The sequence below is a fragment of the Lampris incognitus genome, chromosome 10 (genome assembly GCF_029633865.1).
Source record: "Lampris incognitus isolate fLamInc1 chromosome 10, fLamInc1.hap2, whole genome shotgun sequence".
NCBI lineage: Eukaryota > Metazoa > Chordata > Actinopteri > Lampriformes > Lampridae > Lampris > Lampris incognitus.
Window position 1 is genome coordinate 12284426 of NC_079220.1, and position 23111 is coordinate 12307536.

The 23111-nt window shown below is 47.1% G+C and overlaps 2 protein-coding genes across 2 annotated transcripts; one reads left to right on the top strand and one right to left on the bottom strand.

The window, feature by feature from the left end:
• Positions 1-1816: 1816 nt before the first annotated feature.
• On the top strand, positions 1817-7788 carry LOC130119554 (epithelial membrane protein 2-like). The gene is made up of 4 exons (XM_056288084.1): positions 1817-1905; positions 3467-3575; positions 5515-5655; positions 5960-7788. The coding sequence occupies exons 1-4, from the start codon at positions 1828-1830 to the stop codon at positions 6118-6120; spliced, it is 489 nt and encodes a 162-aa protein (XP_056144059.1). The 5' UTR covers positions 1817-1827; the 3' UTR covers positions 6121-7788.
• Positions 7789-9089: 1301 nt separating this feature from the next.
• On the bottom strand, positions 9090-21116 carry LOC130119260 (germ cell-specific gene 1-like protein). Its single transcript, XM_056287709.1, has 5 exons — positions 20822-21116; positions 12089-12136; positions 11756-11920; positions 9734-9845; positions 9090-9555 (listed from the first exon to the last, which is right to left on the bottom strand). Exons 1-5 carry the CDS (start codon positions 21114-21116, stop codon positions 9090-9092), a joined length of 1086 nt encoding a protein of 361 aa, XP_056143684.1.
• Positions 21117-23111: the final 1995 nt, after the last annotated feature.

Genomic DNA, 23111 nt, shown 5'->3' on the forward strand with positions numbered 1-23111 from the left:
TCAGGGCGCCTCCCTTTACAGAGGCAGGCACGTGTCTGTGTGTGTGTGTGTGTGTGTGTGTGTGTGTGTGTGTGTGTGTGTGTGTGTGTGTGTACGCGCCTCCGGCGTATCTGCTTCCCTTCATAGAGACTTTTAATGAAGTAGTGTCCACTACGAGGGACTGCCAGGTGAGGCTGCTATGCAGACGCGTGTTAAGCTGGCTAGCCAAGCGAGTACCCTCGGAGAGGCATGGCTGACTCCCCCCCTCGCTATCTGGGTGGCGAAATTGTGTCGCTTCCAGTTCAAATCTAAGGGCCTCGGAGTGACGGCTGACACACCTTGGTTTCGAGAGTGACACGAGTTTGAAAAAAAAACCCAAAACATAGCGGCGTCCGATCTCATCATTCCTCCGGCGTGTCCCGACCGAAGGCCTCCAACTGCGGAGATCCGACCTGCGTGCAATCTGTTTTCTACACGGAGGCGATGCTTACTTGTCCGGAGGAAAAAACGGCGCTCCGCAGTGTAGTACACTCGTTGCTCTCAGGGCTTTGAGGGGGATACCATACTGACAGATATCTCCATACGGGTCACACGATGTATCGGGCTGGGCCCCATACAGTACAGGGGCATCCCTTGCACACTGTGTGTGTGTGTGGGGGGGGGGCGAAGTATGTGATATACGCCGTATATAGCAGACCCGGCCCTCGGCCACTCCTTTACAACAGAGAACCGACACATTCCAAATGCGCTTCCTGCTCTGAGCACGCTCAGTGCGACCTCGCCGCCGGACACGAGCAAAGATGCGACGTCACTGTGACTTCAATGCGAATTAAAAAAAAAAGTATATTCATCATGGAATAGGCATCGTCTGTGGCTAGGAGCACCCGTAGGGTGGAATAGGTGACCACTGAGCAAGTCCTTTCGTCAGAATAACCCCACCAGACCGGTGCAAAGCAGCATTTCTGCACCCGGTGGTGTTTTACTGTACGGGCTTGTCTTCTGTCAGTGACATGAACGGCTGTTATGACGTTGCTGCAGAGGTCCTTCTCTTCCTGTGAGAGCGAGTGTTTATTCCTAGAAGGTGGAATCGAGCATGCGGGTGAGTCAGGCCGGGGAAATAGGCGGTATTCTTGTCAGTTATTTCAAGGAGTGGCAGGTTTCGAGACAAGCCCCAACTCATCTGCCCGCCAACCGCTCGTCTCCTTCATAGTCTTTTGTCTGTGTTTTCCAAGGGCTGAACGCATCTGTGCTCGTTAATCACCATCATCACCAAAGTGCTGGGACACTTTCGTATCGAAATCCCTCCAGATTTTTTATCATATCACAGGTTTTTTTTGCACGCCATTTACAGTCCTTACGGTTCACTTGAAGTGAATTAGATTTAGTTTTGCAGCTATAACTCAAAGTAATTAGAATTTATGAAGCCACACCCTGAATGCGAGCCAGATCCTGGCCTCGTTTTGTGTGTGTGTGTGTGTGTGTGTGTGTGTGTGTGCGCGCGCGTGACTGCTGCTGTCATGAACTAACTGTGTTTCTGACACCAGGCACAAATTGACTGTAGCCTTATCTGATTGGCCATATCTAATTCTTTCCATTCATAATATCCTGAGCTGTGTAGTCCGCTGTGTGTACTTGTGTATGTGTGAGCGTTTATGAGTGTTTGTGTGTTTTTTTTGTTTGTTTGTTTGTTTTTCCTCCCAGAAATTCTCCCTCTAGCCAAAATCAACCCCATGTAATATGGGATGGAAAGTGGTTTTAAACAAATTTTCAACTTATTTTCTGTGCCCCTCCTCTCCCCGTCTCTCTTCCTTCCTTCCTTCCTTTAATTCTCTCCACAGCACCATCGACATGCTGGTTCTCCTCGCCGCGATCTTTATCCTTCATATCATCGGCATCATCCTGCTACTGGTGGCAACCATTGACAATGTAAGACCAATGCTTCAGTTTGATCCGTTTCAAATCCATGGTTCCGCCTTGTAGGTGCAAACAAATGCACACCTGTGCATGTGCATACCTGTATAGGGAGCTCAGGCCCAGTCACTTTCTCCCTGCTTTAACGCTTGTTCAAATAAAATAATATGGAGCACTGAAAAGTTATGTGTCTGTGGGGACTACACGGAGAGTTATGACCGTAGTGCCAGGACTGACGAATGACTGGCTGCTGGCCGTCTTTTCATTTGCTTAAGTCCAAAGTGCTGCACAGTGGTCTACTTATCTATGTGGGGCCACATTTCCGACATCGCAGTCATGCCTGTGGATTTGGTGAAAGACGGCACGGCCACGGTGTTGTCACTCTGGGCCATACTGTCAGCGTGCACATGCATGCACGTATTTGAATTGCTGTCAAGGTGTCTCAAAAGTACGCCTGCCAATACATGCATACCTACACCGGTGAGATTCCTTTCTATGATGTCACGTGCGTCTCATTCCTGAGCGAGAGTCGTGGAGTGTCGCAATATTTTGAAGAAGTGCATTCCATCTATTGACAGTTGTTTATGCCAGGAGCTTGTACAGATCCAGGACAGAGCACAGGGCTCTTCGAGATCCAGTCCAATGAAAACCTGGTCTTCCAATCTTGCAGTATTTCTTTTCCAACAGAAGCTTCGTTACTGTACCGTCTTATATACTGATTTGATTGGACAATCAATGAATTGCCATCATGGGTCTGTTGATCGGCTCATCTGTTTTTAAATAGTAGCCCTAGCAACGTCATGCAAGTTAGCGAGCTAGCTAGCTGACGATGAAGAGTCTTTTGAACTCGGCCACGCCCGGGCGTGGCCTGTGCTCAGAGAGAGGGAGCTAAGTCAATTACAACGAACCACATGATAAATCCGAAGCTGAAAGAAGCACTCTGAACATGAATATTTTCCAATACTTGCCTGACTGAATTAAAATCATTGGACGGGATCTTGAAGAGATGACCCACAAACCAAGAGTCCGGTTGTTTTGAAGGCTCCTCGAAACAGCTTTAGATGTCCCTTACCATGTCTAAACCATCCCATCCATCCATCCATCCATTATCCAAGCCGCTTACCCTAATCAGGGTCGCGGGGATGCTGGAGCCTATCCCAGCAGGCACTGGGCGGCAGGCGGGGAGACACCCTGGACAGGCCGCCAGGCCATCACACAAATTCATTCGCTGATTTTCTTTCACACGAGTCGACTAGTCATGACAATCTCTCCGGTGCGAAAGGCCCTTTTTTTAAAATCTTGGTGTAAGCGATCACGTGTACATACAGGCGTATGGTGGTTTGACGTGATTTGCCTTCAACAAACTTGAATGAATGATCTCAAGGTCAGATTTTACCGGGGAACCAGTAAGCCCGTGATGGTCCATCCGACGCCATTGTGAGAAGGTTGAAGTTAACACATCAGCCTCAGGTGTTTACATGAAGGGAGATAAACACAGTGAGATCCTTATCATCGATGTATGTAAATCATTTCATCAGAGTCTCACGAATAAGTGTCTCCGTGGCTTTCCCTCTAGGCCTGGTGGATGACAGATACCATCTCCACTGATGTCTGGGCACGGTGGATACTGGACAAAGGAGTGTGGAACTACACAGATCTCCCCTCACACTCCGCCTACCCCCAGGGTAAGCTAGCACAAACAACAGAAAGACAGCACCCTGTCAACACCATCTGTATACCACTTTTAAGTTGTCATTGCTTTTCACTGAAAATTGAATGTCTGCAACAGATGCAGGCTACTGTGCCTTTAAGGAGACACATTTTTATTTGCAGACTGTAGATTAACCGATCCAAATATGTCCTCCATACATTCAGCCAAAAGGAAAACTTCACTCTGTTCCGTACGCCATCGTCGTATAGCGCCATTCAAAGGTCATATTGAAATTCAGCAGAAAGGAAGAGGACGGTTTGAACAGGGTTTTGAGGTGCCAGCTGTGTGTTGGTCCTCTGTGTGTGTCTTATATGTGAGCTTACAATGACATTATTACAGCTTTTACATCGTTTGTACTTGTGTGACTTCTCTCACAAACATTTTATAGTGGTAAATTTTTTTTTACATCCCTCCCAGTCAGAGCATGAAAACAAGTGGCCCAAAAATATGCTACCAACTATTCCATGTGTTGACTTACACTACCGTTCAAAAGTTTGGGATCACCCAAACAATTTTGTGTTTTCCATGAAAAGTCACACTTATTCACCACCATAAGTTGTGAAATGAATAGAAAATAGAGTCAAGACATTGACAAGGTTAGAAATAATGATTTGTATTTGAAATACGATTTTTTTTACATCAAACTTTGCTTTCGTCAAAGAATCCTCCATTTGCAGCAATTACAGCATTGCAGACCTTTGGCATTCTAGCTGTTAATTTGTTGAGGTAATCTGGAGAAATTGCACCCCACGCTTCCAGAAGCAGCTCCCACAAGTTGGATTGGTTGGATGGGCACTTCTTTGAGCAGATTGAGTTTCTGGAGCATCACATTTGTGGGGTCAATTAAACGCTCAAAATGGCCAGAAAAAGAGAACTTTCATCTGAAACTCGACAGTCTATTCTTGTTCTTAGAAATGAAGGCTATTCCATGCGAGAAATTGCTAAGAAATTGAAGATTTCCTACACCGGTGTGTACTACTCCCTTCAGAGGACAGCACAAACAGGCTCTAACCAGAGTAGAAAAAGAAGTGGGAGGCCGCGTTGCACAACTGAGCAAGAAGATAAGTACATTAGAGTCTCTAGTTTGAGAAACAGACGCGTCACAGGTCCCCAACTGGCATCTTCATTAAATAGTACCTGTTAGAGCCTGTTTGTGCTGTCCTCTGAAGGGAGTAGTACACACCGGTGTAGGAAATCTTCAATTTCTTAGCAATTTCTCGCATGGAATAGCCTTCATTTCTAAGAACAAGAATAGACTGTCGAGTTTCAGATGAAAGTTCTCTTTTTCTGGCCATTTTGAGCGTTTAATTGACCCCACAAATGTGATGCTCCAGAAACTCAATCTGCTCAAAGAAGTGCCCATCCAACCAATCCAACTTGTGGGAGCTGCTTCTGGAAGCGTGGGGTGCAATTTCTCCAGATTACCTCAACAAATTAACAGCTAGAATGCCAAAGGTCTGCAATGCTGTAATTGCTGCAAATGGAGGATTCTTTGACGAAAGCAAAGTTTGATGTAAAAAAAATCGTATTTCAAATACAAATCATTATTTCTAACCTTGTCAATGTCTTGACTCTATTTTCTATTCATTTCACAACATATGGTGGTGAATAAGTGTGACTTTTCATGGAAAACACGAAATTGTTTGGGTGATCCCAAACTTTTGAACGGTAGTGTATGTGGCCACAAAATGAAATTCTCCATCTCCATGAACACCTGGCATGTTTGATGAACACCACAAACATTCCTGCAGTTTAGTGTTGTGTTTGCCCACCCACGTCCTTGAAAGGCGCAGTTTCTGATATGTCTCTTTGTATTCTGGGTGTGTCAGGATTGTGTTTAGTACGCAATCAACAACTCCCTCTTTATCCTTCTCTATTTCCTTCTCTCTGTCTCTCTCTGGCTCCCCCTGCAGAATACCTCCAAGCAGTGCAGGCCAGCTCGGTCCTGGCTTGTATATTCTCCATCCTGGGCATCGTTGTGTTTGTGGCTCAGCTCTTCACGCTGAACAAAGGACAGAGGTTTACCCTCTCCGGCCTCTTCCAGCTCCTTGCTTGTGAGTAGTAAAGTTGCTTTTCTCATGTAATTTAATTCCGTGTACCCCATAACTTGCCCTTTTCTCTCTCTGCCTCTGATTTCTGTCTTGTCTGTCTTCCCGTCTATCTCCTCTTCTGTGTAGCCATTACACTGCCGTTCTTCAGCTTTTTCTCTTTGAATACATTTCTCCTAGAAAACTCCCTCTCTGTCCTTTTTTTTTAATCATTCTCCCTCTGTCACGATGTTCACCATTGTTTCCGTCCTGCCTTATAATCATTCAACCCATGCTGCCATCACCGACTTCCATCCTTCCCTCCCTCCAGGCCTATGCATCATGATTGCGGCTTCCATTTACACAGACCGCTTTCACCTGGAGGAGAAGAGCGGCTGGTACGGACACTGCTTCATCCTGGCCTGGATTTCCTTTGCTATCACATTCATATCCTCCATCACCTACTTTGTCCTACGCAAGAAGACTGCATGAGAAGGCCACCAGAAGGTTGTCTGTCGAGCCCAAAGCCATCGGCTGGGTTTACTCTGTCGGCTAAAATCTGATCAACGGCAAGTTTAAAATTGGTTAACAGCTGATTTTCATCCTTCGCGAATGTGACAAGTTCTTACATGGTATCGTCATATATGTCCCAGTATTTCGGGGCCATGATGTGGAGGTCTGTCGTGTAGTTGAAGAGGAGTGCGATTTGAGCCGTCAGTGTAAATTCAGCCATAGATTAACAACTACCTCGGGTTGAAACGTGAGTAGAGATCCACTCAAATACTCTGACGGTTTGTTTGGGTCTGCTGGAAGCGCTAGATAATCAGGTTTCTCTCACACTTTAGCGGGAGTGGGGGGGGGGAGACTTTATTTTGGTTTGGATTAACGGGCATGCTCAAACAGCCTCAACCATATTTGAGTGGAATGCTATTTTTCAACCCCGAGATTGGGCCGAGTGTCTCGAAGGCATCTTCGTAGTTATAGTAAATGTATATTAACGGTTCACATAGCAAAGCTGATTTTAATGCTACCTAGGTGTTATGATAAATTAAGATCCATTGACGTTTCTGGTTTCAACCAGGTACAATAGGCTGGGTTTTTTAAAATTTTGTTTATTGTTTTTGTTGTGTACATTAAGATGTGGAAACGAGTGTGTCGGGTGAAAGGGGGAGAGTTTTTTGTGTGTGCATTCATTACTTTCCTTATTCTATTATAAGAGATTAAGCTTAATTTCAAATATCCCCTCCATGTAATGCATCACTAATCCTACAGTCTATCTTTACTGTGATTACATGGGCAGACACGATGACTTGTAACGTTTTGAAAAAGCCACTTGGAACTCATCAATAAATACTTTGTGTATATTGTAAAGATAATATGTATAGCGGGATGTCATTAACATGATAGAGCTGAGTTTGTGCCCCGATTAACTGCATATATAAAGTTTAGCTTGGAATTAAAATGTCCACTTACACTGTTTTTTTTTTGTACATTGTGATGGTGCTCAACCTGCCCGACCACTATTATATTATAAAGGTAGATGTAGTGACACTTGATACGAAGCGGGACGTTATCTGTTTAAATTAATCAAAACTTTTGCTTAAGAGTGGTCAGTGAGAGTTCTGAAAGACTTTCAAAGCCCCGCGAAATTTTCAGGGGATGCCCAGGAGGAGGATGTTGGACTTGGACGGAGTATACACTCATGGATTAATCACTGTGCCCTTTAGATACTTGTGTGGTGTACATTCGAATAAAATCTAAATGATCACAGAGCGATGACCTCCAATGTGTTATGGACGAGATGTCCAAGCAAGCAGAATGCAATTACAGAGCTGGCTCATATGCCTTTTGAATCGTAACCTCGCAGTGAATGAAAGTTAATTAAGCATATCTTCATTAGTGCAATAAAAAGGCGTACATCCAACCAAATAACATGGAAAAACCAACTTTACTGGATATCACTGGCTCCTCTTTGACTTTCTTAACTCACATCCAGCCTTTACGTAGACTGACATAAGACAAGTGCCTTTAACGATGTGTAAAAATATCTGGTTTACCGTGATTCTCATAATTCTGTCTTATTTTTGATACCATTATTTCTCATTATGAATGATGATTATTATTTCTTGTGTATTAAAACTCGATTTACAACCAATTATTCTGTGATCCTTTGTGCTCGTCTCCATTTGTTACGACTAAAAGTAAGCGTATGGGTTAGGAGACACCTGATTGGCTGTTAGTGGATGACACACTTTCACCTATCCATTATCCACCATCCCGCTCTGAGGGTTGCGGGGATGGATTACACACTTGTCTAAGAATTATGTCCATCCATCCATTCATTATCCGAACCAGTTATCCTGCTCTCAGGGCCGCGGGGATTGTGGAGCCTATCCAAGCAGTCATTGGGCAGCAGGCGGGGAGACACCCTGGACAGGCCACCAGGCCATCACACAGGGTCCACACACACACACACACACACACACACACACACACACACACACACACACCTTGGGACAATTTAGTACGGCCGATTCACCTGACCTACATGTCTTTGGACTGTGGGAGGACACTGAAGCCCCCGGAGGAAACCCACGCAGACACGGGGAGAACATGGAAAGTCCACACAGAGGACGAACCGGGATGACCCCCAAGGTTGGACTACCCCGGGGCTCGAACCCAGGACCTTCCTGCTGTGAGGTGACCACGCTAACTACAGCGCCACCGTGCCGCCAGATGTCTCTCTGCGGTAGTGTACCTGTGCCATTCAGTATTTCTCATTCCAACACCCAAATGCAGACTCAGATATTGGAGAGATGATATACAACCATTGTCAATCATCTTTATCGTGAAGTTGTTCACAAGAACTGTGGCGTTTAATGGTGGGAAAAACAAATGTTCAGCTATCGCTTTAATCCAACACGAGACCCAAATTAGAGCAAACTGCATAACAACACACCGTCTTACATTACAGGTATCATCTCCAAACTAAAAGAGAAACAGCTTTCCTTAAATCTTCCAGAGTCTCCCCCCCCCCAAAAAAAACAAAAACAAAACAGGACAACACAAGACAGGAAATATCCAGGTGGTATACTTTTTAAACAAATTGCTTCGGTTGGCTCATTGAACACAACCGGTTTAGAAATCAACAGAATGTTTAAAAGAAACACGCGCGACTTTCACCTTTAACCTCCCTCCTGCCCTCCCTGCTAGACTGGAGAGCCTTCAAAAAGAGGGGGTTTCGTGAGAGAGGAGGTGTTCATAACATCGTTCACCCACCAGGAGTGAACGAATGTGGAATGGGCAAATCCGCTGCGAAGAGATGACTGCGGTGCCAGAAAGCCTTCAGGAAAACAACAACAACAAAATAGGGGCTGGTCCTCTATCCTCATAGAAAGACATCCTCACAGAAAGACATCCTCAAGAAGCCTGGACTCGAGGTGCTGAGCGACGATCTGCAGTCAGAGTGGGCTGCAGTCCTCCTCCGGATCATGATGGGGGGAGCAGTTCCTCATTTGGGGCAGGCGTACGGCGATGGTCGGGGAGGGGAGGGACAGGCGGTGGAATGGGGATGCCGGCGCGGGATGGGAGGGCGGCGGAGGGAAGGAGTCGGAGTGGGGGAGCGGGAGGGAGAGCGAGTGCGTGAGCCGCGGTGACTGTGGTGGTAAGGGGGGCGGCAATGGGGGGTCGTAGTAGGGTGATAGGTGGGAGATCTGCGGGGGGGACTGGGGACAAGCCAGGGTGATGGCTGGGTTGGGAGGGGTATAGAAGGGGGCCGGAAACGGTGGTGGGGGACCCACAAAGTCAAAGCTGCAAGTTTTGAGGCAGGAGTTGCGTCTGGGCCCAACCATCAGGACCTTCTTGGTGTAATTATTGAGAGTGGAGATACCTGCCACCATGCAGACTGTAAAGGCTAACCATGCAATGCTGAAGGTGAAGGACAAGGAGAAGGACTTAGAGAGGGAAGGAAACGGAGCGAAAACAGACAAAAAGCTGCCCGGTCTGGACACGTGTATTAGTGTGTATATGTGCATGTTTGTGAGTGCGTGGCATGTATTCATTCGTGTACAGTACGCTTGTGTGTGAGTGTGTATTCTGAACTCACTAGAAGGCCCAGGAGTAGCCATAGCTGTGAGGTTTGAAGTCTTCAGGCCCCATGGAAGCCGTGGTCTGAAATACCTGCATAAACATCATATGAGCCACCATTCCCACCAGACCTGAGAGGAGAAACAAAGGTACACATACCGTACAATACCCTGAGACGGTCACACTCCAAATGTTTGACACAAGGTAGGTTTTTGTGTTGTCAGGTAATGATCATTACTGTTACCAAGATAACAGGTTAAATTAATGAGTTATCGTAACTCGATTCATCGAGTAATTTGGACTATTTTAATGCATTTTTAACTGACTCACCCAAGAAAATCTTTACCCAGATTACAACTCACACAAAACACTGCTGCTAGAATTTTAATGAAAACCAAGGAAAGCGAGCATCCGGTCTCGAGTACATTGATTTGGCTGCCAGTGTCTTTAAAAATTTATTTTAAGTCTTGTTACTGGTTTTTAAAGCTCTCAGTGCTGCTGCTCCTGTCTATACCGTGCAATGCTTGACCCCATATAGTCCCCCATATTGTCCCATATTGTTCCTCATATTGTTCCCCATACTGTTCCCATATTGTTCTCCATATTGCCCCATATTGTTCCCAATATCCCAGTCTGTCATCCTCCATTGCTGGCCTTTTAATCACACCTTAAGCGGCTCAAGTGGAAGTGACATGCTTAGTTTTCCCTTTTACATTTCTAAACCGTAGGATAATCTTCCTTTACATAGCTCTTTGGTCATTCTCAAAAGGCTTTTGAAAACTTTACCTTAGAATTTCACTTAATACGTTTTATTCTTATTCACTATTCTAAATTTTTTCAACTGATCTAATGATTCCTGTTCTATTTTTTCATCACTTATGTTAATTGATATCATCCATGTTAACTTATGTATTCTTTTCTATCTTTGTTTAATGGTCGTAAAGCACTTTGAGGTGTATTTCTCTGTATGAAAGGTGCTATGCAAATAAAGATTATTTTTATTACTATTAATGTGGATTTTATATTATATATATATATATATACGTATATATAGCTGATGACTGCTTATGGCATTAAGCAGGCTTGTACTGTCTCATAAAGAATATACTTGACTCGCTGGATTATTTTTTGCTCCTTATTTGTTGAGCACATTCCCTACTGTCGAGTGTTTCTTTTAACAGTTTTGTGTGTATATATATATATATATATATATATATATATATATATATATATAGTATTTTTTTTCAGAAACTGTCAATGGTGTTGTTATAAGTGCTCAACTAATGAGGAGCGGAATATCAACACAGTATATACACACACACACACACACACACACACACACAGAGACACACACACACATACATACATATATAATACACTGAAAGGCATAACCAAGTGGCTGGGATAGTGTACAGGAATATCTTCACTGAATACAGACTGGAAGTCCCCAAGTCCAAATGGGAGATACCACCCAGAGCTAAGATGCTGTGGGACTTCATGTTCCAGACAGACAAGCAGGTGCTGGCTAACCAATCAGACATTGTGGTGGTTGACAAGCTACAGAAGACAGCAGCAGTGATCCATGCAGCAATCCCCAGCAACGGCAACATTAGGAAGAAAGAGCATGAGAAGCTAGAGAAATACCAAGGGCTGAGGGAAGAACTAGATCAGATGTGGAAGGTGAAATCCACGGTAGTCCCAGTGGTAGTAGGAGCACTAGAGGCTGTGACCCCCAAACTGGGAGAGTGGCTCCTACAGATTCCAGGAACAACATCTGAGGTCTCTGTCCAGAATAGGGAGGTCCTAGGAACAGCTAAGATACTGCACAGAACCCTCAAACTCCCAGGCCTCTGGTAGAGGACTCGAGCTTGAGGAAGACACACACCACCCGAAAAACAGTGAGGGAGATTTATATATATATATGTGTGTGTGTGTGTGTGTGTGTATGAATTCAATGGATCAATTCAATCAAGTATACTGAAGCTCAGGAAACATGGCAAAACATAAACCTATGGGTGCAACATGGTTGACTGAACAGTACCTCCAAGGACAGTGAAGACGGCAGCAAAGGAATTGAACAGTTGTCCCCAGCGCTGTGTCGAGGGGGACCAGGTCCTGATACACAACTGAACAGACAGCAGCAAACAGCTGATGAATAGTAGGCCCACGTACATAATCTCCATTGATAGTGAAAGCCACATCATTGCTGGAGAAGAGGGAAGAGAGACAGAGTTCAAATATAACTGGGACAGGCCGAGGCAATTAGCAGGTGCATCGATCAATCAATCAATCTATCTATCTATCAAAAACAGCCCCGTACATACAAAAAAATGCAAGCTATTTTAAGTCCATATAGTAAAATACTTCTATTTACCTTTTTCAGTTTCTGGAGTCAAAGTATGAAACCCACGACACTTTTCCTCTGGTGATTATAGGACAAAATTCATAATCAATCAAATTAGTAATAGTCAGCTATACAACAGAAAACATGCGTGAGTTGTAGCGGACTCTATGGACATAATTCCCCATAATCAAGTCTGGCCGCTTTAAGGAAGTGTTTCCGGGTTAACAGGGTGTGCTACGACGGTGATTGGTTGGGGCAGCGCCATGTTGCTGGGCTGTTTTGGAGAGAGAATAAATGACACACGCGTTCGTATAGTCTGTAATGATCTGTGCCCTCTGGCTATGTTAACTTATAACATTAATAAAGCAAGGACGACTTCTCTCGTGCTGGGTGTTTATTCACCGACCGGATTCCGACTGACGTTGTTACGTACATCACGTGACTTTGTTGTGGCGCTACGGAAAGCCGTAAGGGACATTAGCAAATCAAATATTACTAGCAAATATTACATCTCCCTTTTTCTGAAAAGTGCTGCTTTCTCTGCAGAGATACAGACCACGTTGAGCACGTTTATAAGCGAATACAATCTTAATAAGAAAGAATATGAAAGTGGAACTCATATAACTGGACTGCAACAAAGTAGTGTAAAACATTTCCTTCACTGTCTAAATGTGACACCGTAATAACATTTCATCTTTTTTTTTCATTTCATTACTGGTAACTGCAAACAGCAGGTAGGTACACAAGGTAAGTGAACGCTGTAAATATTTCTTTTCAAAACATAGCAGGTATAGTACAGGTTGGTGTAAAATTATCTTTTTTTAACATTCATAAGTCAAGGATTTGTCTTGGTTTGATCGTGCGACCTGACCTCGTGGTGTAACCAGGCTGTGTGTCTGGTTGTCGCTGATTGTTCGTGTCTGGAGGTTCAGCATGCTCTTGCTGATGGGCTTGTGTGTTGTTGTTAGCGCTGGTAACAGTCTGCTGTGAAGTGTGTGTGTGCGTAGTGTGAGTGTTCACTCTGCTTTGTCGCAGGTGTTGACGGTTGCGTTGGTAGATCTGACCTTCTTTGGTTTGGATGTGGTAGCTCCTGTCTGTGTTCGCTGGTCTTTCCACAGTTGCAGGTCTCCAGGATCCATCCTCCTGCCGGAAGCGGATTGGTGTGCCTGCGGGCAGGTGGGGCAGAGGTTTGGCTGTTCGGTTGTAGTATGCCTGCTGGCGCTGTTGACATACCTCTCTCCTTTTGTGAACATCCTCCTGACTGGCGATCTGTGGCTGCAGGTGTTTTGCTGTTGATGGGAGAATGGACCGCAGCCTCCGACTCATCAGTAGCTGTGCCGGTGATTTCAGGTTGTCCACCGGTGTGTTGCGATACTCCAGTAAGCTCATGTAGGGGTCTTTGTTCTCAGCTTTGGCTTTGTCCAGGATGCGTTTGGCCGTCTGGACAGTCTTCTCGGAGAGGCCGTTGCTCTGTGGGTAGTGGGGGCTTGTGGTGGTGTGTGAGAAACCCCATGTCTGTGAGAAGTTGCGGAACTCACCAGAGCTGTAGCACGGACCGTTGTCGCTGATGATAGTCTCGGGGATTCCGTGTCGAGCCATTGCTGCTTTCAGCTTCATGATAACGGCAGATGAGGTGCAGCTGTAAAGTCTCTCTAGCTCGAAGAATCTGGAGTAGTAGTCCACAGTGACTATGAAGTCCTGTGAGTTCCATGTGAATAGGTCTGTGCCTATCACTTGCCACGGCCGCTCGGGTATGGCGTGTGACATCATTGGTTCCTTTGCATTTGCGCTGCGCCGTTCTTGGCATATGCTGCAGTCTGCTACCGCATCCTCGATCTGTTTCCCCATGCCAGGCCAGAACAGTAAGTCTCTTGCTCGGCATTTGCTTTTTTCCACGCCAAGGTGGCTGGCATGGATGCGCTGTATCATGTCCTTGCGAAGCTTTTGGGGGACAATGATTCTCTCACCTTTGAACAGGATACCGTCCATTTCTGAGATTTCTGCTCTGTGGTTCCAGTATTCCTGGATGCTGGGCGGGCACTTTTTCTTTGTGTCTGGCCAGCCAGTGAGTGTGGCTCGTCTGAGTGCGGTGAGCTGTGGATCTTGCGCTGTTTCCTGCTTGATTTCTGTGAGTCTTGTGTCGCTCACAGGGATGTTGCTGAGGACTGTGTGCACTTGGGCCTCCATCCCTTCCTGTAGGTCACTGTCGTGGTGTTCTATTGACTTGCGTGACAGTGTGTCGGCCACCGGTATATCCTTACCGGGGCGGTGGATGATTTGGATGTCGTATTTTTGGAGCGCCAGGATCATCCGTTGCAGCCGGGGTGGTGCTGCTGCGAGTGGCTTTTTTAGTATTGCCTCCAGAGGCTTGTGGTCTGACTCCACAATCACTTTTCGTCCATACATGTACTCGTGGAACCTCTTGCAGCCGAAGACCACAGCGTAGAGCTCCTTCTCTATCTGTGCGTAGTTTTCTTCAGTGCTGTTGAGTGACTTGGACGCATAGGCAATTGGTTTGCCATCTTGGAGCATGACAGCCCCAAGGCCACTTTTGGATGCATCCACTTGGAGTCGCAGCTCTTTCTGCGGGTCGAAATATGAGAGTACTGGACCTGGGTGCTGTGTAATGAGATTCTTCATCTCTTGGAACGCCTTGTCGTGGACTGCATCCCACACAAACTCACTGTCCTGTTTCAGAAGCTGTCTGAGGGGTGAGTTTATCTGTGAGAGGTGTGGAGCAAATCTGGCGAGGTAGTTGATCATGCCGAGGACTGTCTCCAGCTCTGCTTTGTTCTGTGGGGGTTGCATGTCCTTGACCGCCTTCACCTTGTGTGGGTCTGGTTTGATGCCTTCGTGTGAGAGCGTGTGGCCGAAGTAGCTTACCTCGGACACGCATATGTGACACTTGTCGGGGTTGAGCCTCACCCCTCGCTCCCTTGTGCGCTTCAGCATCGCTCTGAGACGCTGGTCATGTTCCTCTTTAGTCTTGCCGAACACTAGTATATCGTCCACTATGGCCGTCACACCGTCCAATCCTTCATATGTTTCATCCACGCGTCTCTGGAACTCGTCTTGAGCGGACACGATTCCGAATGGCAGTCTGAGGAAACGATACCTGCCAAACACTGTGTTAAATGTCGTCAACATTGAGGATTCAGTGCTCAGTTTGATGGCCCAATAGCCTGACCGCGCGTCTAACACGCTAAAGTACTCAGCTCCAACGAGCTTTGTGGTGGCGTCCTCCAGCGTGGGGAGGGGGTAGTGAGGTCGTTGTATCACTTTGTTAAGAGCTCTGGGGTCTAAACACACTCTAAGTTTGCCTGTCTTTGGCTTCTCAACAATGACGAGTGCGTTCACCCATTCTGTGGGTTCTGTTACCTTACAGATTATGCCGCCTTTCTCCATGCTGTCAAGCTCGTCCCTCAGTTTGCTGCGTAGGGCGATGGGGATTCTGCGTGGCGGGCAGACGACCGGCGTTGCATCTGGTGTGACGCAGAAGGTGCACTCGCCTGGGAACTCTCCTATTCCCTGGAAAACATCTGCATACTCATCCATTATGCTCTGTGATGTGACATTGTTTTCCTCGCTCACAGCCATCACTATTTTTACCAAGTTTAGGTCACGGCATGTTTTCATTGCCATGACTGGTGGGGCGTTTGTGTCAATGACGTAAAAGTCCAGCATCATTGCATTGTCTCTGTACTTACATTTGAGTTTGCATGTGCCTTTCACGCTCAGCGTGCCTCCTCCATATTCAGTGAGTCTGTGTATTGCTGGTTTCAGTGTCACATTTTTGAACAGCGCCTGGAACAGGTTGGTGGGAATAGTATTGGCCTGTGCCCCAGTGTCTAGTTTAAACTTTACCTTCTGTGGAGGTGTGCCAATTCCAACCTCTACGTAAGCCTGCTCGTTCCTTTTTCCATTGTTCTCTATTGAGATGCAGTCTATGTACAGCTCTGTCTGTTCTCCCACAGCGGTGCTCTCCACTGTAATGTTGTCGAAGTACAGTTCTTCCTGCTCTCTGTCAGTGGTGTACTCTTCTGGGTTCTCTCCGACGGCATGTACTGTGCCGCGGTAGTACTTTGTCTGTCTCTGGGAGCTAGACTTGCATACTTTAGCAAAATGATTGAGCTTCTTGCATTTAATGCATTGTTTACCCTTAGCTGGGCAAGTGGCTTTAGCGCCGTGTAGCCCTCCACAATAGCTACACGCCCTAGCGGCGGTGCTAACGTTACCCTCCCTTTGTCTGAAGTTAGCGTTAGCTGCTTTGGGTGCGTTCGGTTTGTAAGTCTTTCTGCCTATTGCGTGCACCGTTTCATGTGTGCTGCCCTGGCCCATAAACGTTAGCTGTTGCTTTGCTAGCTCGTGTGAGCGGGCTACATCTATGGCTTTTTCTAGCGTTAGCTCAGCTCCCTGGCTAAGTAGCTTTTCTCTCACTCTGGGTGAGTTGGTGGCAAACACGATGCGGTCCCTGACCATCTCGTCGGCATTTGGGTAGCCACAGTCTTTGACTAGGAGCTTTAGCTCAGTTACAAATCGTTCGAAGGATTCACTCTCTCCCTGCATCTTTTCATGAAATTTATATCTGGCATAAATCGGGTTTGCTTTGGGGGTGATGTACTCAGTGTACTTATCGTAGTACGTTTCTAGCTTCTTGGCTTGTTCTCCGCTGAGTGTCCAAGTGTTGTGCACATCGCGCCCTTTTTCCCCTATCCAGAGCAGGAGGTAGCTGCATTTCTCCTCTTCATTCTTCCCGCGCAGGGGGCCCGTGAACATTAGCTCCGTTGTTTGTCGAAATCGTCTCCATGCTTCAGGTAAGTTCGCCGATTCCCAGTCCATCCGTGGAGCTGGAACGCCGTACGAATCCATATTGGGTATTTAAACTCCGCTACTCTGACACCATGTAATGATCTGTGCCCTCTGGCTATGTTAACTTATAACATTAATAAAGCAAGGACGACTTCTCTCGTGCTGGGTGTTTATTCACCGACCGGATTCCGACTGACGTTGTTACGTACATCACGTGACTTTGTTGTGGCGCTACGGAAAGCCGTAAGGGACATTAGCAAATCAAATATTACTAGCAAATATTACATAGTCGATGAGAGAAATTGTCCATGTGTACTTTCCTGCACTTTTCATTAAGAGCTAAATGTAGTTGGGAGGCTTGATAATGAACAGAGCACATGTGGTTGAAGTTAAACCCCATCTAACAAATATAATACCACCACACACTACTTTCACTAGAAGCGGACTGATTCCATCACTTCGACATGTTAAAAAGGCTCATGTGAACAGGAAAGATCAGATCCCTGAAACCTTTAGCCGGGGTACATTTTCACTTGTAACTATTGTCATTTCTCAATATCAGTTACAAATACCGATTGACTGACAATACTGACTCGCATTAACTGCGGCGTCGTTATGCTACGTTCAGACCAAAGGCGGCGAGAGAGTTGGCGCCGCTTTGTTCGCCCGTGTTTGGCCGCCAGCTCCGCCAGGTGTGTTCGAACAGAACGCGAATTCGCTGTGTTGACGTCACAACAAGCAGTCTAATTACACCAACGCTGCTAGCAAGTTTGCTAGACCGCACACAACAAATACCACACACGAGCAGTTTGTGTTTACTTGTGATCATCATGGATGAGCGACAGAGATCAGTTGCGGTGGCTCTGCTTTATATCAACTTGCGCCGCCGAAACCGGCGGCAGCGTTCTGTTTGGGTTCATAGCATAAACCGGAGACGTGCCCAGCCTGGCGAATTTCACCGGCTCGTTCAGGAGTTGCGTTTGGACGGCGTCCGAAAAGAATTCCGGGTAGGGGGCGTGTATTCTTTCCCAACATGAAGGCGGGTTCTAACCCTACTTGAAGGTGATTGGCTGTCGCCTGGCGAAATCTTCGCCCGAGTTGGACATTTTTTAACTCCCGCGAAGGCGCGTTCGTCGCTCGATTCGCCCAATTCGCGCCGCCCGTAATTTCGCCGCGAATTATTCCGCCCATTCGCCTCCTCCCATTGACTTTGCATGCATTCGCGCCGCCCAAAAAACTCGCGCCGCCTTTGGTCTGAACGTAGCGTTAGGCCTGCCCCTTATGATTAGCCCCGAGTCCAAAAATATTATTGTAACGTGCATGGATTAGTAGACACGCTGGCCGCAGGCCGCTGGCTCGCGGGTCTGACCCTTTAGTCGAGCGGTTAGCGATGCCTCCTGCGGTGCGGGCGATACGGGTTCGCTGCCCGGCCGCGCAAGTTCCTGTGGTTGCGTTGTCCCCCGAATTCGCTACAATATATATAATGAAAACATACCCCCGGATTAAACTCTAAATCAAGCCCTCGAAATTTATCGTTCAAGTTAAATTTTAGACTACAAAGAAATCGTTGCTCAGAAACGCGAGTGCGTTGTGGATTCCTCCGCGTGTCGCCAGAGTAGCAGATCTACTTCGCGCACGCGCTCACACAAATGCGCGAGAGGGCGAGCGCGAGAGAGAGCTGCACCGGCTACAGGGCTTTTCACTGATGGCATCTGGGGGTCGCTAGCTAGCTAGCTAGCTGGCTAATTCACTGGGGCAAGACCTGAAGGCTGTGGAATAAAGAAGCGTTTTCAGAAAGAAAAAGGATGAGGCGAGGCTTTAGGAAGTGGAGGAAGAGTTATCTCCTGTTGCTGTGGCAGCACGTGAGTCAGGACGTGTGTCACGATGTTAACGGATACAGAGAGAGAGAGAGAGAGAGAGAGAGAGGGAGGGAGGGAGGGAGAGAGAGGGGGACTTGAAAGCGCAACAAGAGCACAACAGAGGGAGGGATGAGGCCATGAAGACAGATATTATCACATGCAGAGCGCGCAGAATCCACTGATTACACTGCAGTAATTAATAAATAGCAACAGAACGCTGACTGATGTACATCTGTGTATTGGCCTGTAGGGGGCATCCAACAGTGGTGCTGTGTTGTGTGACTGTTAGCCCATATGGAATAATGAGCATTAATGACTATTTTTCCCCTATGGGATGGACTAGTGCACTAATGTTTGGCTTTTGTATAATCTGATTTTGGTTTGTTTGTTCAAATAATTGGTTAAGTCTACGCATAAAATAAATTGGGAAAATAACGTGTTCATAATCTAATCATCACCTCAACAAAAAAAAGACAGATTTGGTTGGCATTTGCCAATTGCATCCCTTTTATGAGCAGGACAGGAGAGGGGGAAAGAGAGTAGGAGGCAAGAACAGAGAGGATGAGGGGTGCAGCAGACGGATGAGACACTAAAAGAGCTAGCAGAGAGGTGAGGAAGAGGAGAGCATCAGGCGGACAGATAAGACACAGACCTTAACACAGTTTGTCAGCAGAAACTATGAGATCAGGACTGGCCAGTTTTCCACACTAAACAAGGCAATATAAAGTCTAGCATACGGCTGCTACATCAACGTCAAGGCTCTTCTGGGTTTTTACTCCTGCTGCTGGAAATAAAAATAACAACAAGTTGAACGAGAACTCAGACTGCACTCATTTAATTTATTTTGATTTCATGTTGTGAAAGCCGGCCTGCACACCTGACCCGGACCTTTTTGTAGAGCCCAGTGTCTCACAACTTACACCCATTCTACTCTGAAATAACTTGAAAATGCTGCAATGACCAAGTGAAAAGCTTAAAAGATTTCTGGGCTGGGCTAAGCCCCCAGTGTTTCAGGATCCCAGGAACCCCCCCCCCCCTACTCAACTAGAAAGGTGCAAAACTGCTGAAATCGCTGGATGGTGCGCCGGCCTAAGTAATTTTCAAAGCCAAACTGTAAAATCTGGCCAAAATCAGTTGCTAAATAGGACAGTGAGAGAAAAAAAACCCCAAACCCAGCCAATGTTTCAGAATCCTATTAACCTGACTTTCACTCTCAGGGTTTCTAATCCATGATTGAGTCATGCCGGTGAACTCTAAATCTCCATGAGCAGAACACACTGATGATAATCCTCTTTGGGAAGCATATGTGCACGCACACACCCGTGCACGCACACACACACGCACACACACGCACACACTCACACCTGAGACCTCAATTCGTACTTCCTCATCTCAGATTTCCTCCCCCCTAATAACCCATTTCATTTTCTCTGACTCCAGTCTCGCAGTTACGATACAATATGCCTCCCTTCGTGTGTGTATGAATGGATTGTCACCTCACCTTGGGAATGTCCTCTGCCGTACAAACCAAACATAATCTCATCCACCCAAATGACCGGAGTTGGAGAGTTAATGAAATCCCGTCACTCTCGCGGCCATATGCCGTATTGTTTATCCGTAAGCACAGCCATGCATTGTATGAATGCTTGAGCCAGCTCTTCTAACTCGGTTTCGCATCCACGAATACACCAGCCAGCTAATATAGCCCGTCCTTTCCCCATCACCATCATCAGTTCAATAGGAACAAGTAGTATCCTGCAAGGCAGGGCAGATAAGATGCCTTCCCGCAGCCACAATAGGACCTTTAAATGCTGCCCCCCCTCCCCTCTGATGAATCCCGATACCTCAATACTGGGAAAACTACTTAAGGGGGTGGATTAAATTAACGACAAGCTAAAAAAAGGAAGAAGCAATATTCTCTTTTCAGTCTCATAAACCTCTCACTGTTTGGTTCAAATGTTTTCGTCCAAAATTTACAGTGAAAATAGTTTTTCCTCTCTTTTTTCGGCGAGCTCTTACTGTTACCATCAGACCTCCTCCTCCCCCATGCCTCTCATTTCAATCCATTGCTTTCACACACATGTCTTCCTCTCACCCCAGGCATCCGTGTAGATATTCTGCTCACAGCTCGAGAACAGGCCCGTGTGGAAGGTGGGGAAGACGAAGCGGTCGTCGCCCGTCTCCCAGGAGAACTGGATATTGGACGAGTTGGACGAGCCGGGAACGGGGATACAGTTGCTCTGCTTGGTGGGCGAGCAGAGCGGCTTGGGCACTTTCTGCTTACCCACGCACCAGTAGGACGACATGAGGGCCACCGCACCCAGGAAGAGAGACAGCACCGTCTGGAGGAAGGAGAGGCCCGGGGAGCGCACCTGCTGCAGGAAGGCCATGGTGCAAAGGAGGGGGGCTGGGGGGGGCTGGGGCGTATAGAGACGGAGATGGACAAATGGTGGAATAGTGACAGGGAGGGATGGGAGACAGGAGAGAGAGAGAGAGAGAGAGAGCTAGAGACAGATATTCAACTGTTGTTCCTGCAACCAACGCCTGTGCATATCAACAAAAGGAAAACGCCACTTCAACTCTCGGCTACATCACTTGTTTGACGGCGGGACGAGGAAATGAAAGGAGGCGGCATCCACAAATCCCCTCCATTGTTCCTGCCATACACAGAACGCGCGCATGCCGGAGGGCCGGAGGGTACAAATCCTTACATGCATGTTCAGATGTCCCTAAAAATACTGTCTAAAAAAACCCCAACAGGATGCATCAGATTCCAGGAAGAAACCATTCGGATCAGTTTCCTGAGTTCTTGTTGAATAAACAAAGCAGGTGTTGGGGGTGGGGGGTGAGGGGGGTGGGGTGGGGGGGGGGTTAGGGATTTGGCATAGCTAATCATATCTGCAGAATGGAAAAAAGAGGGAGAAAAAAAACTTGGGACATAAAAGCAGCAGAGCCAGACAGACAGGCAAATCAGAGGAAATAGGTGCAACGTGATGGAGCCTCTCCGGAGGACGGCCTCCTAAATTAACCCGGCAGAGCCCGTGACGTCAATCGGTGAGTTTAAGTGACGTCAATCAGTAAATTAAGTAAATGAAGAAGGAGGGGAAAAAAGCACTCACCTTCCTCAGCCTCTCTTGTTTCTTATTAAGTGAGAGTGGACGGCAAATGGAAAACGCATTCAAACCTGTACTCCACCGAGTCTGCCGCCTCGCCCCTCTCCATCAGATAACCAGTGTGTGTGTGTATGTGTGTGTGTGTGTGTGTGTGTGTGTGTGTGTGTGTGTGTGTGTGTGTGTGTCAGAGAGAGAGAGAGAGAGAGAGAGATGGAGGGCTTTACTCGTCATACTGACCCGTGTGGAGCGCAATTGTCACTTTTTAAGATCCAGCCCGGTGGTCAATGACACAATGGCGTGTACAGATGACACACACACACACACACACACATACACACATACACACTGCTTCTTTAATCCATCTGTACAACACTAAATCTTAAACAGACAACCCCGTTCCATCTGTTCTCATTTTGATTGACTTCGTCTACTCCCCCCACCCCCCACCCCACCCCCCTCCCCCCCTCCCCAACACCCCCGTGCTGCTCTTGAGAGCGTGCAACAATCAATTTTTTTTGTGTGTGCCGCAAAACCAATATGACCTTGAAACTGTGAAAGCGTACTGCACAAAGGCGGCAACACCTGAACACCAAACTCCGGTGGAACCGATCAGAACCACTCGTTTTGGGCCGCGCGTGCACGCCCCGCAGCGTTCACCAAAACCACCAATTTATTAGTCTCACGAGCGGTGCCGTACCTCTGCGTCAGGGGGCTTTTCTTTTTTTCTTGATTGTCCTCCCTTTTTCTCCCCAGTTGTATCCGGCCAATTACCCCCACTCCCCCGAGCCGTCCCGGTCGCTGCTCCACCCCCCCTCTGCCGATCCGGGGAGGGCTGCAGACCACCACAGACCTCCTCCGATACATGTGGAGTCACCAGCCGCTTCTTTTCACCTGACAGTGAGGAGTTTCGCCGAATAGGCTCCCTGACCGACCAGAGGAGGGCGCTAATGCAGCGACCAGGACACATAGCCACATCCGGCTTCCCACCCGCAGACACGGCCAATTGTGTCTGTAGGGACCGGAGGTTACACGGGGATTCGAACCGGCGATCCCCGTGTTGGCAGGCAACGGAATAGACCGCTACGCCACCCGGACGCCGAGGAGGGGCTTGTCTTTGGTATTCAACACCGAATCGCAGATCAATTCTACACTCACACAGGCTGCACTTGGGTGACCCCGAGACCATACCAACCCCGTCTCGGAATCCTTAAAACCGTTTCCTTACCCAGGGACCGTGAGGCGACTGCTGGATTTGGGAAACTGTGTCACAAC